This window comes from Schistocerca nitens, chromosome 4, assembly GCF_023898315.1.
Source record: "Schistocerca nitens isolate TAMUIC-IGC-003100 chromosome 4, iqSchNite1.1, whole genome shotgun sequence".
In the NCBI taxonomy this organism is placed as follows: domain Eukaryota; kingdom Metazoa; phylum Arthropoda; class Insecta; order Orthoptera; family Acrididae; genus Schistocerca; species Schistocerca nitens.
Genome location: NC_064617.1, coordinates 114,246,100 through 114,263,088, shown reverse-complemented (window position 1 = coordinate 114,263,088; position 16,989 = coordinate 114,246,100). Strand labels below are relative to the sequence as shown.

General features: G+C 37.1%; 1 protein-coding gene across 9 annotated transcripts in view; it reads right to left on the bottom strand.

Moving 5' to 3' along the window:
• LOC126251880 (uncharacterized) overlaps nt 1-16,515 on the bottom strand; it is a 57,328-nt gene extending 40,813 nt beyond the window's left edge. For 4 of the 9 annotated variants that reach the window (XM_049952572.1, XM_049952571.1, XM_049952575.1 and 1 more), the window contains exons 1-2: nt 16,264-16,472; nt 15,973-16,057 (exon numbers count right to left, since the gene is read on the bottom strand). Coding sequence is in view for 3 of the 9 variants with exons in the window: in XM_049952570.1 (XP_049808527.1) it covers nt 15,973-16,057; nt 16,264-16,325; nt 16,497-16,510 (161 nt within the window). In the remaining 6 variants the exon portion in view is untranslated. Of the gene's footprint in view, nt 1-15,972; nt 16,058-16,144; nt 16,473-16,496 lie in introns of those variants that run through there. The other 5 variants (XM_049952570.1, XM_049952573.1, XM_049952578.1 and 2 more) reach the window with 5 other exon arrangements.
• Between the last annotated feature and the right edge of the window lie 474 nt (nt 16,516-16,989).

Sequence of the window (16,989 nt, the reverse complement as noted above, 5' to 3'; positions counted from 1 at the left end):
ATACGTAGGAGGGAGCAATATACTGATTGACTCTTCGGTGAAGGTATGTTCTCGAAACTTCAACAAAAGCCCGTACCGAGCTACTGAGCGTCTCTCCTGCAGAGTCTTCCACTGGAGTTTATCTATCATCTCCGTAATGCTTTCACAATTACTAAATGATCCTGTAACGAAGCGCGCTGCTCTCCATTGGATCTTCTCTATCTCTTCTATCAACCCTATCTGGTACGGATCCCACACTGCTGAGCAGCATTGAAGCAGTGGGCAAACAAGCGTACTGTAACCTACTTCTTTTGTTTTCGGATTGCATTTCCTTAGGAATCTTCCAATGAATCTCAGTCTGGCATCTGCTTTACCGACGATCAACTTTATGTGATCATTCCATTTTAAATCACTCCTAATGCATACTCCCAGATAATTTATGGAATTAACTGCTTCCCTTTGCTGACCTGCTATACTGTAGCTAAACGGTAAGGGATATTTCTTTCTATGTATTCGCCGCACATTCCACTTGTCTACATTGAGATTCAATTACCATTCCCTGCACCATGAGTCAATTCGCTGCAGATCCTCCTGCATTTCAGTACAATTTTCCAATGTTACAACCTCTCGATAAACCACAGCATAATCCGCAAAAAGCCTCAGTGAACTTCCGATGACATCCACAAGGTCATTTATGTATATTGTGAATAGCAACGGTCCTACGACACTCCCCTGTGGCACACCTGAAATCACTCTTACTTCGGAAGACTTCTCTCCATTGAGAATGACATGCTGCGTTCTGTTGTCTAGGAACTCTTCAATCCAATCACACAATTGGTCTGATAGTCCATATGCTCTTACTTTGTTCATTAAACGACTGTGGGGAACTGTATCAAACGCCGTGCGGAAGTCAAGAAACACGGCATCTACCTGTGAACCCGTGTCTATGGCCCTCTGAGTCTCGTGGACGAATAGCGCGAGCTGGGTTTCACACGACCGTCTTTTTCGAAACCCATGCTGATTCCCACAGAGCAGATTTCTAGACTCCAGAAAAGTCATTATACTCGAACATAATACGTGTTCCAAAATTCTACAACTGATAGACGTTAGAGGTATAGGTCTATAGTTCTGCACATCTGTTCGACGTCCCTTTTTGGAAACGGGGATGACCTGTGCCCTTTTCCAATCCTTTGGAACGCTACGCTCTTCTAGAGACCTATGGTACACAGCTGCAAGAAGGGGGGCAAGTTCCTTCGCGTACTCTGTGTAAAATCGAACTGGTATTCCATCAGGTCCAGCGGCCTTGCCTCTTGAGCGATTTTAATTGTTTCTCTATCCCTTTGTCGTCTATTTTGATATCTACCATTTTGTCATCTGTGCGACAATCTAGAGAAGGAACTACAGTGCAGTCTTCCTCTGTGAAACAGCTTTGGAAAAAGACATTTAGTATTTCGGCCTTTAGTCTGTCATCCTCTGTTTCAGTACCATTTTGGTCACAGAGGGTCTGGACATTTTGTCATGGCCTTGAACACACTGGAAATGATACAGATACATGAGGTACTCATGAAGTATCCTTCATGCTGAACAATGAATGTACCACATGCTGATGTCTTGCCTTGAGGATTGTGATCAGCCTATATGTGTTGGTTGGAGAAATTTGTTATTTCATCTCTTCCACATGTTGCCTTGTCTTTAAAGAAAACTGAAGAGACAAACCATCAGCAAAAGTTGCTCTCATGGTGCGAGATCAGCAGGCGTATGGCCTTGAACACACTGAAAATGATACAGATACATGAGGTACTCATAAAGTATCCTTCATGCTGAACAATTAATGTACCACATGTCTTGTGCTGATAACTGTGTATTGTTCCAGAGCCTGTAGAGTATGATGTTCCTGGTCAGGTGTAAGAGCAATGCATGATCTTCCTCGGACCCTGCCTCGGCAATGTGATGATATACAGCAGCAAAGGCTAGATGATTTGGCTGTCTTCAACCTGGAAACAGCCTTCAGGAACAGCCGTGCAGCCTTGTGTACACCATCATTCACGTAGCCATATACCTGCCTGCTCACAAACTGAATATATTGCCATGCTTGAACGGAGCACTTACAGTTAACTCACTACCTGTAATACACATACACAATAGAAACTTTGAAGACACATGAATGACAAATGTAAACAAGTGTCCCAAAGAACACAAAGCCATCTAGGATACAATGAGCCAAATAGGTGTGCAAATAAGTTGGGTTGTACCTGGAAAGACACTGAACATCAACTTTCCTTAATAACACAAAAATGAAGATTTTTCGGACATTTGTGTATGTGATACAGTTTACAAGACATTACTGCACTGCAGTTGAGCCAAAGATAGCTATCACAAAGTCAGGCTGGGAAGAGACACAGTAGTGAGGAAGATATCACTGTAGAAGGTGGGAAAGCATGGCAGAAATAAAAGTGAGTAGAAGAATAATAAAGGTAAAATGGGAAATCCAGGATTGAACAATGACAATATTATGAAAAGGATAGATTTGCTATATATTTGAGCCTTCGTTGGTCAAAAGGCCTTCTTCTAAAGTAGTAAGCAAATGTTCGAACTTATTGTGAAAGACAGTGGTCATATGTGTGCGAGTTGTGCTTGTGGGAATGTGTGTGTGTTTTCTACTTCAGTAGAAGACCCTTGGCTAAAAGCTCAAATACATAGCAGTATTTGTATCTGTTTTTGTTTAAGAATCATATTCTCAATCCAATTATTATTCCAAGTTCTGCTGTCAACAATTTCCACATCACTTAATAATTGATAAGGTACTTGTTTAAATAATGCAAGTGCAAATATACAGCACATCTGTTTTTGCATATCTTGCTCTCCAAATTCCTTTGTGAAGAAAAGCCTTCAGTGATGTGGAACAAGTGAAGTTATATGCCAACAGACACAAGCAGTCGTTGATGGCTATTTGCAAATAAACTAACAACCAATAACAGCAAGTGCTACTCTACTGACAATGTTAGTTAAGAGAATTACTTCTAAATTAATGTATTATGAATCAGAATACTGTACGTACAGTACAAAATGTGTCCCAAAATGATCTTTGCAATTCTCTTCAGGTATATATCACGAATGGGGACAGGTTGAAGGTTGCAGTTTGCGGCATAATGTTCACATAAATCAAATTTTTTTAAAAGTTTGTTAATGACGAAAATGGTCACTCCCTCCCCACCTGAACAGATGGAAGAGCATGTGGAATGGTTGACAGGAGAACAACTCTGACACCCAGGTCCAGCAGAACTTCCAGACATGTTACAAAAGCAAACGACCACCACACAGTGTTATACAAGGTTCAAGGAATCCAGAAGTGTCACAGAGAGGACAAGTTCTGTGCGTCCAAGCACAAGTGATGCAGATGTGGAAGGGGTGCAACAGGCATTTATTTGCAGCCCAGCCAAATCAATCTCTCAAGCATCTAGATAGTTGCAGCTACCATCAAACACAGTGCTACACAAGTGACTGGTGGTTCATGCCCACAACATGCAGTTGCTGCATGTGCTTCAACCTGATGACAAGCCCAAGTGCCAAACATTTGCAACTGAGAGAGATTCTGAGTCACAATGAACAATGACCCTTATTACCTGAAAAAGGTGACATTCATGGGTGCAGGTTGCTTTCGTGTGACCAGGAAAGCAGACTGACACAATGTGAGGATCTGAGAACCACCAATTCAGCAATGAAATCGTGTGCGACAGTCCAAAGGTAAATGTATGGGATGGCCTGCTTCATGACTGCACAGTGGGACAGTTTTTCTCAGCAGAGGCGTCAATAAACTTGACTGTTTGTCTGAAAACAGTTTGTGTTTCTACAGGTTAAAGAACTGCAACCTGACATCATCCTGCAGCAGGATGGTGCATGCCCCCTCCCCCACTGGGCCTCAGTCATTAAGAACGCTATTTACCACATTTGCAGACTGCTGGATTGGCAGAGGAGGAGAAATTTCCTGATCCCCAAAATCTCTTCATGGCTTTGTGAAGGATGCTTTCTACCAGACCCCACTGCACAGCTTGTGTGCTCACACCAGAACAGCAACTCAGCAACTGCATGTATGTTAATAAAGACATGCTAGGCCGAATGTGGGAAGTACTGAAATATCACTTAGATATCCTGTGTGCCGTAGGTGGCACATACATTGAACTCCGTTAAATGGCTACTAAAATTTTAGGTGTGCGTGATCATCATCCTGCAAACTGTATGTTGCTACTTATACCCACTTCTGAAAAATACATTATTAAAGTTGTAAAGATCTTTTTGGAACATCCTGTATTAATAGAAAAGCAACTACTTTGAAAGATACCACTACCTGACTCCAACATTACTCAGTTTCTGTTTCCATCTACAACTTTGTACTAAGCTTTAATAATTTCAGAAAAAGCTATCAAACTATACGAGGTCTATTCAAAACTTTCTGGAAACCTGTCCACAAAATTTTTCTTCACTTACATTGTATTAACTGTGCTCTGTCTCCTTCGAAATACTCTCCTCTACAAGTGATACACTGCTCCCAACACCACTTCCACTTCCGGAAGCAGTCTTGGTACGCCTCTTGATGGAATGCGCAAGTGCCATCTGCGAATTTTCTTTTATCTTGTCTATCATTGCAAATCTTTGTCCTTTCAAAGGGGTTGTCAACTTTGGCAAAAAAACAGGGGTCTGGAAGTATGGAGGATGAGATCGCATCACCAAGGATGAATGTGTGGGTGCATTATTACAATGCAAGAGCCATGAATTTTCTTGCCACATTTCACGCCATTTCCTTCTCACATTTTCTCGCATGTGCAGCAACACGTCCCAATAGTACCATCAACTCATAATTTGTCCCTGTGGCATGAATTCATGATGAACTAATACTTCAAAAGTCAAAGAAACTTATCAGCATGGCTTTGACATTTGACCTGATCTGATGAGGTTTTTTTGGTTTTGGAGAACCTTCCCCAATCCATTGTGAAGACTGACCCTTGGTCTCAACATCATAACCGTAGATACACGTCTCATCACCAGTTATGATTCTCTTAAGGAACATCTCGTTCTCATTTGCGCGATCCAAAAGTTCTTCACAGATTGGACGGCGAAGGTCTTTCTGGTCTTGACTCATTGAGCCATGGGACGAACTTGTTGGCAACACAATGCATTCAAAGATGTTGTGTCAGGATTTCATGACATGATCCAACTGAAATGTTACATTCTTCTGCAATCTGTCGGACAGTCTTTGATTGGCATGCACAATTTCATTGATGTTCCTGATACGTGTGTCGGTGGTAGATGTCACAGTGTCCTGAACAAGGGTCATCTTTAACTTCCGTCCGGCCACTTTGAAATCATGTGAATCATTCCTAACACCGATTACAGCTTAAGCACTCATCACAGTAGGTTTCCTGCATCATTTGGCGTGTGTGTGTAAAGGTTTTCATGAGTTTCACACAAAATGTAATGCAGACACATTGCTCCTCTAAAATGCAGACACATTGCTCCTCTAACTCCGCCATCTCAAAATTCGCAAACTGTGTGACACATTGTTCTACTCAATACAGTACTGAACAATAACTAACAGACATACAACCATGAAACTTCTAGCAGTTACACATTAAACGAAGGTATGTGCACAGATGCCAACTGCATTTTCCTTCAACACACCATAGGTGCCAAATTATGAATGTTCCAGAATTTTTTGAACAGATTGGATAAGCTAAAACCTATTTAGTACAAACATTATTCTTAACCTTGAGTCAAAATATTATAATAAATTGAAGGCACGGCTACATTGATATCTGGGGATTTCCTTGCCAGCAAACATTGTGCCAGAATATAAAACTCTATTCTGAATCCTAGATAAAGACACAAACTCTGTACGAATATATTCTTTTTACTGGTACTATTTTAGCAAATTTCACAGTTCATCCTAAATTCACTCTTAATTCATTATCTAGAACTTCCATTATGGAGTGAATGCTTTGGGAGTTCAGTGTATGAATCTGAAAATCCCTGTAAAACAAATACTTTTTTGACCTTACCTTCATGGTCCTGACTGACTGAAAGTAGAGCAAGCACACTAGCAATCCCATTCTGCAGAATAGCACAATAAGAGATAAAATTCCTATGTGTAAAGCACAAAGAACTAAGTTTTTTAGGTAATTCCTAGATGTGCTCTTGCTACCAATTCAATTTGTTATACATCTGTATAACTAAAAATTTCGTAAACACTATAATGTTCTATGTAACCATTAACCTATAATGCACATACCTATTATTAATTTTCATTTGTCTAGGAGTACATAATATGACTTTCTGTATGACTAAAATTTAAGCTGTTAGCTGTGAAACAGCTATAAACCTATTCCACGGATGTCTTTGCATTGTTCATCAGAATATTTGTCTCATCAGCAAACATAGCTGTGTTTGAAATGCCATCCAATTGTAGATTGTCAGTTAAATATTATAAAAACTCTTACAATGCTGCATTCATGCCATGGTTAAGAAATTTTGCTAACCACTCATTCTCTCCCATACTCAAGTTCAGAAACTTTTTTAAGGGGGCTGGAATTAAAAAATATATAAAAATGACCACAACAGCAGTCATCACCACAGCCTATTAACTAGGATCTGCAAATGATGACACTAAATAAATCTGCAGGAACTTGGTTGATATAGACCTCCTGCAGAACTTTCTCCACAGGAGAATACAATATCCGAAGAATGTGTTGACAATGTAATACTGTGCTGCCTCCCAAATACAATGTTTGTGGCTCCAAAAGCAGTTCCTATGATGTAGTATTACTTACCCAATATGGCCACACAACATCTCAGAAGTGGTGCCGTGAGGAGATGTAAGGTTGCATTTGAATTGCAACTTTTAAACTAAAATTTTGGAGCAGAGTGGTTAGCATTTTTCACGTTCAGTGTACCTTCTCTCAGCTTCTACAGAAGACGGGAGAATTACTTTTTCTGCAGTGTTTAGACATATGTTGTGTGTGTACTTAATATGTGATACTTTGAACATCTGGTTAGTAAAAAAATTTACAGATGATACTATTTTGAAATTTTCTGGAGAAGTGTGTTGACACAGAAATAAACTGCTCTATTCAGTATAAATAAAGTTTATAAAATATTATGGTTTTAGTGTTGACAGAATAACTTACAGCATAACAACAAAAATAAAGACTTAGCTTTGCGATAGTAGTACAATTAGAACAAATGTAGGTCCTCCCTTACAACCCGTACAATTTAACACTGTGGACATGCAAATTCCACTTCCCCTTTTTATGTTCTGATACATTAATAAGCCATATAGACAACTGGGACATTGTGAAACAAAAATAGCACTAGAGGTGTAAAGATCGCTGTACCATCGCTGGCTATTAATGAGCAAGTGTGTTGATAATTTTATTACAAAGATTATAATGTTCGAACACCAGAGAATTGCATCATCTCTACATACATGTATTATTCAGTATTCATTCAAATATTTATTTTGTATTTTGTTATTTGTTTAAGGTACTCCTCAGGCAGTGTATGGTGGTTGGAGTTTATCAGCAGATGTCCCTACATCACACCAGGTGCTGCATGGCACTACCAATATCACATGGAGTGCCAAGGACCTCAGAATAATACATTACAAAAGTCGTCAATGAAGACTGCAGACGATAATGTTAATATTGTTTATGCTAAAACACATGTAAATTCTGGAGCTTGGTATATGGTAAATATACACATCTGTATACAAGCAAGTAATGAATGTTCTTGTTATACATATTCATTGAAAATCACCTTGGAAATGATTTATACACGAGGATTATCAACTGATTTAAATTTGATGAAGAAATCCATATCAATAAAATCTTTTTGCCACGCAAACCTTTCACATTGCCCTCTGAATATAATCCACAATGTTCACACCTTTTTTTCCACTAGGCACACGATCTGGATAGCTAGAACAGTGTTGAGGGAAACAAGAGTAGTAACTAAGTAAGTAAGTAAAAGATGTCATGTGACACCACAAACACAGCTAGTTTACTGGGTACATAATCTGATGGAAAAAAAATAACAACCTTTTACATGTGATCCAGGGACTCTGCTACCATGAGCTATAGTAATACTACAAAAATAAAACTTTAAAACACAACCATTGCATCTGCATCTTAAGCAGCCAAGCTGACTATGAACTCCATCACTGGTTAAGAACTGCAATTTGCCCCACATCATATGTTCGTGTGTTGTGTTTTATGCAAGTGCCAAACTGCCATAACACAAAGAAAAATCGATGAAATCAGTACTATGACTGACTGAAGAATCGCACTGAGTGTTAGCTATACTTGACTGTGAATCACTGAAACATCACAAGATGTTGCTGGGTTACAAGAAGTTGGATGGAGGTCGTGTTACAGGAAGCTATGATAACTTTTTTCCCTATTGGAAAATAAACTATGAACAGAAGTTACAAAGGTATTGCTTGTCAATACAACATACACCCACAAGACCAGGACTGAAAAACAAGACGTTTGCAGCAGTGTAATAATATACAAAACAGACAACACTACCAAAAAATATTTCAATAGTTTCTGTCTGTACATATCTTCAAGTCATAATTTCTTCAAATACTTCTTCTTCATAACTTATTTCATGTATCGTATTCTTATAAAGTTAGGGTGAAGTCAATATTTATATTTTCAGTTATCAGTGACTGTAATGCTAAAGCACTTTTATTTAGCTATGTACTTCACTATCCCACAAGCTAACTGTCAGCATACATCACCCTACTATTCTCTCCAACCATGTATACTTTCGGGTCATTCAATATGAAGTGGTCCAGTGATGGTTGCTTGATCATTTTTAAATATTTTAATTTTTTTATATGTTATTGTCCTATATTTGAGAAGTTCAGAATAGATTTTGAAAATACTTTATCTTGCACCTTTACTGGATGGTGGCCATTTTTATTTGTAGGTGCGTGACGATTTTTCAGTCTGGAGACATTAGCGAAAATTTTAATATCTCTGCACTGGGTTAAGTTGCAACATTGCAATTGACATGAATGTTTTTAGAAAAGTGTCCTCTACAACATTGTCTATAACACACAATACATTAAATTAAAAAATAACCAGTCAAAATGACCTCCAATGTATGGTACCCAAATTTTCAAAAATCCTCTTTTTAGGCTCAAAAACAAACAAGGAGTGATTTATGAGAGTCTATTTTTTCCTATAGTTAGATATCATACACTACTAGCCTCATATAGAGCAAGAACACTTACAAACGTTCCCTTAATTTTTTATGAATTTTTGAAATTTGAAAATTTTCATTTTTGAAAAGTTTGGGGTTAGTTATCCCATGTGGGACTGAATATAAAAATATGATTTTTGCACAGTTGGTACATCTATATGATAGCAGCATACTGTAAAAATTTTAACATTGATATCTGACTGTGAACAAAGATATGAATTTTTGAAAATGAGGAAATAACTCTCATTACTCTACAACTGATCTTATGGCAGTTACTATTTAAATGGTTTATTGTTTCACTGTAATAAAATTTAATAGTGACATGTATTTAGTTAACATTATCACTCAATATTCATTTAGTTTATTTATTTTTAATAATGAAATATTAAACAATAGGAGCTTGCACTTTTGTTCTATGGCAATAAATATGCCCATTTACGGTTAGGTTTATTGTCAATAAAGAAGTACATTATTGCTGGGTGTGGCATTGTTGTAGTCAGTCTTTTCTGAAACCTCTGTTAGACTGGATGTACATACTTTGAGAGTGTAGAATGTGTTACGTGCTTTGCTCTATGTGTAATTTGTAATTAATTTTTAGAGATTAACTGGAATGCAATAACATGGATGAACAGTGCTCTGTTGTACAGATAGCAAGTGAAGCGTGTCACAAAACAGTTTACGGTTCAGTTTCAAAAAACTTGAAAAATGTCAATGAATTGATGAAGTTAGACAAACTTTGTTTAAATTTCGAGTAAGTTCTTCTGTAACATCAGTGTGAGTATCATGAAAAGAAATATATTCTGAACAACGGTGACATTTTTGCAAGAAAGTGCTGTGATCCACTTAAAGTTCATAAAAAGCCTATTACTAAAGGTTTGAGGGAAATAAAACTTGAACATCTGTCCTTGTTATGTGAGAGTGAAACAGCTTCCCAAGTGAAACGTAATGTGAGTCCTGGAAATTTCCTGTGCCCAAATTGTTAATCAAAAATATATGTTGTGAATCCAGAACCAGAATCATGTAACCTTGTTAATGACATTTATATTCCTAATGAGGAAGCTGTTAGCATATTGGATTTTGCTTGTTCTAAGTTAGACATATCTCCCGCCTCAAAAATAACAAAATTAAATAGCAGAAAAAGAAAAGCAGCTATTGAAAATAAGGTACAACAAATTTCAGACAAAATTAGAGACTTGGAATCATGCTTTACTAATACAGATACCAACATTATTTCTAAAGAAGAAGAAGAAAACCTACCACCAGCATCATCTGACACTGAATATTTGAGCTTAATAGAGAAATTAAAAATTAAATGTTCAGAGACATCTAAAGAGGAAAAAGGTAAAATTTTAAATTTGCTCCCTGACTCATAGTCAAGAGAGAGAGAGAGAGGAAAAAAAAAAATAAAATAAAAAAAATAAAAATAATCACGAATTCAATGTTTCTCGTTTTAGGAAAGAAGAAAGGAGTAGGTATAAGTGAAGAAACAATTAAAAAGATCCAGCAGTTTTTTGATAGAATGTGCCCAAGTTGCAAAGATAGCAAAAGAGTTGTTATAAATGGAGTAACAAAGCAGAAACGACTAGAGCTGTCATATTTAAATGAACTTTATGTAGATTTCAAAAATTCTCATCCTGAATGCAGAATTGGAAGGTCACAATTTTGTGACCTCTGCCCTAAGTGGTGTATTTTGGCTGGATCCTCAGGGACACACTCCGTATGTATTTGTTTATATCATCAAAATACCAAACTGATGACTGCGGGTGCAAAACTCAGTGATCTTAACTACAAAGAATCACTAGATTTCATAGTCTGTGTCACTAAAGTTATGATTGCATGATGAGTTTGTGTAATAAATGCCCTGGTAAGGGAACCGTTATTGAATTGTTTCACGAATATGATGAGGAAATGCCAGACAGTATTACCTTCAAACAGTGGGTCACAACTGACAGGGTAGAAATGATAACAGTGGTAAAATCTCAGGAAGAGTACTTGGAATCTTTAATTGATAACTTACAAACACTCAAAAGTCACCACTATGTTTATAAAATCCAAAATAAGTTTTTGAAAGAAAAAAAGGGGGGGGCACAAATTCACGAAACTGAATGCATAGTGTGCTAGCTGATTTAGCAGAAAATTTTACATTTGTGATTCAGGATGCAATACAAGGGTACCACTGGGTCAACAAGCAGGCAACAGTGCATCCATTTATTCTCTACTTTAAAAATAAGATGAAGTTTGCAGTTCTTCCATTTGCATTCTAAGTGGCTACTTGGAGCACAAAACTTTGGCTGTACATGTGTTTCAAAAGTATGTAATAAATTACATAAAAGAAAAGTTTCCCAAGGCACACATGAATAGGCAACAGCCATAAGATCAGTTGTAGAGTAATGTGAATTATCTCCTCATTTTCAAAAATTCATATCTTTGTTCACAGTCAGATATCAGTGTTGAAATTTTTACAGTACGTTGCTATCATATAGGTGTACAAACTGTGCAAAAATCATATTTTTATATTAGGCTAGTAGTGTATGATATCTAACTATAGGAAAGAGCAGACTCTCATAAATCACTCCTTGTTTGTTATTTTTGGGCCTAAAAAGTGGATTTTTGAAAATGTGGATACCAAACTTTGGGGGGTCATTTTGATGGGTTATTTTTGAATTTAGGGTAGTATGTGCAATAGACAATGTTGTAGAGGACACTTTTCTAAAAATGATCATGTCAATTGCAATGTTGCAACTTAACCCAGTGCAGAGATATTCATATTTTTGCTAACGTCTCTAAACTGAAACAGCATTGCGTGCTTACAAACAAAAATGGCCATCATTCCATAAACGTGAAAGGTACAATTCTTTTAAAAACTGTTTTGAACTTCTCAACTATAGGGTAATCACATATAAAAAATTTAAAATATTTTGAAATGATCAAGCAACCAACTTCATTCTTATTGGACCGCTTCCTTCAATAACCACAGCTTTATCTTCGTCACTTAAATCTCCATTTTTTAAAATTTTATTTATTTTGACAATGTCCTGTATCAATTATAATACGAGTATTTCTAAAATACTACAAAAAGATTAGCTTTTTGAAGTCCATGTCCATATAAGCTGTAACACTTGTACATTTCCAATACTGAAATAGTTTTGTCCTCCTTCGATCCCCCACCACAACTGGTTCTCACAGCATCCGTCATATTGTGTATATACACAGTAATTCTCTCAGTGAGTATCTGTCAGAGCACAAATCAAAAGGTCTGTGGTTCAATATCAAGGATTTTTTTTTCTGGTACTTCAACTTCTTTCACCCCTGTCAACCACCTCCACTATAACAAATGCCTATTAATGTGTTGTGATGCTCAAATGCAGATATAGGCTAATGGTAGCTTTCCCTTGTGTTACATTCTTCTGTGAAGACTTCAGTCAATAACACCTACACCTCTACCCGCATTTCCTCCTAAGGATTGTACAAGTAAAACATATGTAGGTGTTTCGAAGATTTCAGATAGTTAATTGTGAAATGAACTACACAGCAATTGAGAACTATAACAATAAGGGAAGACACACAAATCAGCCCCACTGTTCACGCAACTGACCCAATGCAGTGACAGTTTTAGACTAATGATGGAGCCACTCGTCCATTGCCTCAGGCACGACGTGATCACAGATTAAGCACTGATCTTCAGGTCCTTTTTAAGGAACCAAACACATATGATTCACAAAATGTTAGACTATTCTGTAAGGAAGACAATCCAGTACTTTCCTATGGAAAAATGCAGTGTCTTGCATTACACTTGACAATGTGCAGCCCTGCATTATCATTACGCAAAACTATTCCTAATCATAATTTTGATGACCAGTTACTCTTAATAACTTTTTGAATGATCTGTAAAGTGGCGCAATCATGTTAAATGTTGATTGCAGTCTAGACAGGCATCCATTCCAATGTCAATAACCCCTGAATATCGAAGAACAGGCGCACTGTAACTTCCCACCTATGGTAGACAACCGGGCCTTTTTTGAGGTGGGTGCCATTGAAGGTCTCAAATCTCAATCATTCCTTTTTCAGGGGTCCAAGTGACCAGCCCTTCTTCTCTATCTTTCCCTCACTTTTCCCTGATGAAGGAGCTATTACTTTCAAAAGTTAGGACAATGTATGTACTTCTGTATGTGTGTCTATTGACAGTCGCTGATATTAATTCTGACAGTAAGACCTGGCTACAAATTCTGCCTCGTAATTTCACAGTTTTCTCAAGGAAATTTTTCTTTTGATATGCAAATATACAAGTGCACAGAAAGATAAATGTTTTATACCCGTTCTGCCTGCTTTGGAAGTAGGGACTTTTCCCCACTGTGCTGATCTGCAGATGAGACTGTTAGCATACTCTGCAAAAAATCACCTGATGCCATTATTCATATAATTGTCTGGGGGGAGGGGGGGGGGCATGCTGTAAAAATATCTCAGAAAAACCTCTTCAGGGATATGGGAATACTAAGCTTAGGAGCCAAAGCCATATACTGCCTCGTGGTATTTGCAGTTAATATCAGTGCATTTAGGATGAAATGTAAAATTAAAAATAGCAGACAGACACATAATTTCAATATGGTGTAAATACCTATGGCAGGTTGCCATTTGACATCAGGCAGCAAAAGTGAAAATCCCAAAACATACAAAAACAAAGCAAACAGGGTCTTGCGAGCCACTCTTACAATTTACCACAATATTTGTCATAGATAATGTAAATTTTGATCAGTTCTAAAACCCATATTAAGCACATTTTTAACCTTCGCAGTATATAGATAGCTGGAGTGATCTCTGAGAAAGTGGGGCAACTGCACCTACCGATACCAGAAGATGGCTTTATCCCATAAAGTAACAGTAATGTTGCATGCAACATTATACGTGAGCAAACATAGAGACCAGAGCTCTGACAATCTTTCTTTTTGCATCGGCATTAGTTTTTGGAAAGAAGGTTGTGGTGACAGATCAATGTGTAGCACAGCCACAGGTTAATAATCTGCTAGTTTGGTTGGTTGTGAGTTGGCAGAGCAATACTGAAAACTTCAAGTAATCCAGTACAGCTACATAAATGATTAGAATGAAGATGTAGATAAAACACAGCAGTCATGTCATCACGTAAAAGGAGGCGCAGATCTTCCAGTCCCTCACCCTCACCAATGCTCCTGAAGTGCCAGACTTTCTCCTAATATTCGACAACAGATATTATATAACGTGTTGCCTACAGCAAAAACGAACAAATTGGTAGGTATTTGTGAAAACTTCTTATAAAAGCTTAGAAATACTCATTTTATTTCTGTATTTAACTTAAGCTATCAAACACACACAAACTATTAGGCTCAAAATGAATGTAATGATTTTTAGGAACTCTTTAGATTTCTAGCCTATAACGTTTCTGGTCGAATGGAAGGAAAATTTGGACGTGGTGACCCGCCAACAACAGGGTCTTTGTAACGGAGCACAGTATTGTATTTGAGACTGAAGGAGGGGAGGGCAGGATGGGTGACGGGCATAACATATGTCCTTTCCAAATGAACCATTCATCATTAGAACTTAAACAGGTTTACCTAGATTTCTGAATGGAGGACTGAATGCAGGTCTTCCAAAATTTATATCTTTAGCTAACTAAACTCTCGTAAAACTTACGCTTACAGTTAGAAAACAGATTTTTTTTGTAATGAATTAGATATATAACATGAGAGTTGACATCGAATTATTACTATGAACTAATGCTTAACCTCTCATGACTACCATTGAATTAAATGTACGGTATGATGGTTTAGCAGCAATGTAACATCCCCACCCTTTAGTGTACTCCAGTTAAAGTCAATAAACAGGGCGTACAGATAAGTAATAAAACATCCCTTACGTAAAAACACGATAAAATGTACAATCGTAAACAATATAATTACAATCTGTACTGTGTATCTGAATAATATCAATTATAATGAGATTTTCACTCTGCAGCGGAGTGTGCGCTGATATGAAACTTCCTGGCAGATTAAAACTGTGTGCCCGACCTAGACTCGAAGTCGAGACCGAGTTCGAGTCTCGGTCGGGCACACAGTTTTAATCTGCCAGGAAGTTTCAATATCAATTAGTGTGACACCTTTAGATTAGATTAGATTAATACTAGTTCCATGGATCATGAATACGATATTTCGTAGTGAAGTGGAACGAGTCAAATTTTCCAATACATGACATAATTAGGTTAATTTAACAACATACTTAAGTTAATATAACAACTTTATTTTTTGTTTTTCTTTATTTTTAATATTTTTTTTCTTAATTTATATCTAAAAATTCCTCTATGGAGTAGAAGGAGTTATCATTCAGAAATTCTTTTAATTTCTTCTTAAATACTTGTTAGTTATCTGTCAGACTTTTGATACTATTTGGTAAGTGACCAAAGACTTAAGTGCCACTATAATTCACCCCTTTCTGTGCCAAAGTTAGATTTAATCTTGAATAGTGAAGATCATCCTTTCTCCTAGTATTGTAGTTATGCACACTGCTATTACTTTTGAATTGGGTTTGGTTGTTAATAACAAATTTCATAAGAGAGTATATATACTGAGAAGCTACTGTGAATATCCCTAGATATTCTGTGGGAGCAAAATATTTTATTCTGTAGGTGTATTGGTTAAGTGCGTTAATGCAATCTGCTAGACCACAAAACGCGAGTGCTTTAAGAAATGAATCAAACTTCACAATTACCTCTTAGTTACTCCAAACATACCCGCGAACGAAAATAGAAACAACAACTCGGCAGCACGCTCCGAAGTACTCTCGCCGACAAAACCTGAGAGATAAAAACCAACATATTGTTGAAGCGTTAGTCGTCGTTAATAACCGTATGAATAACTGGAAATAAAACAAAAATACTTGCACCACACTACAATTTCAAGTAACTACATCACGAACAATGACAGCATCTTTGCATATTATTTATAAGTCGTTTAAATTGTGAATAGCAAACGCCGAGCGTCTACAATGCACTCCTCTCACCTCTGCGGCCACCGCCCAACTTTATCAATAACTTTACGACGAAACTCTGGGAATCACATAACCTGCGATTATAAACAACTTACACTAATTGGGAACGGAATGAAACAGTTTTTATAATCATTTTATTTGACAAGTGGCACGATAAATATCATACAGCCAAATGACAAATACATTACGTTACAAACAATCTACAATGTATGGCCTACAAAATCAACAAATACAAAAACACCAACCACCACAAACGCATCGAAGCAAGGTCGATACATACTGTACAACTCGCAACTCGATCACAGACACTAACACAATGAACTGTATGTCAAAACATTCCGCATTGAAGTTATGAAGTTTAAGCTATTTTCGCCGCGCTCACTCTTGCTATAGTACTGGATTTTAAGCTATTGCGTCTTCTTAAGCATTATTCCATTGTTTGCTTTGTTTACAAAACACCTTCCGACGGTTGCTTATGGATTGAATATTTTTCCTATCGTCTAAATCGTATTCCACTTGCAGATATTTAGCCTCTTTTGGCTAAATATCTGCAAGTGGAATTCGATTTAGATTTTAAAATACATGGACAAAGAAAAAGTCTACCTTATACATAAATATGAAAATAAATAGATGAAAAAGTTTTCATTAAAAAGCTTCTTTTGCAGTGAAACGCCAGCGCTCTTACAGAAAAACGTACAGGCGTTTTCAACGCTATTTAATGCTCAAAAAGACAACGAA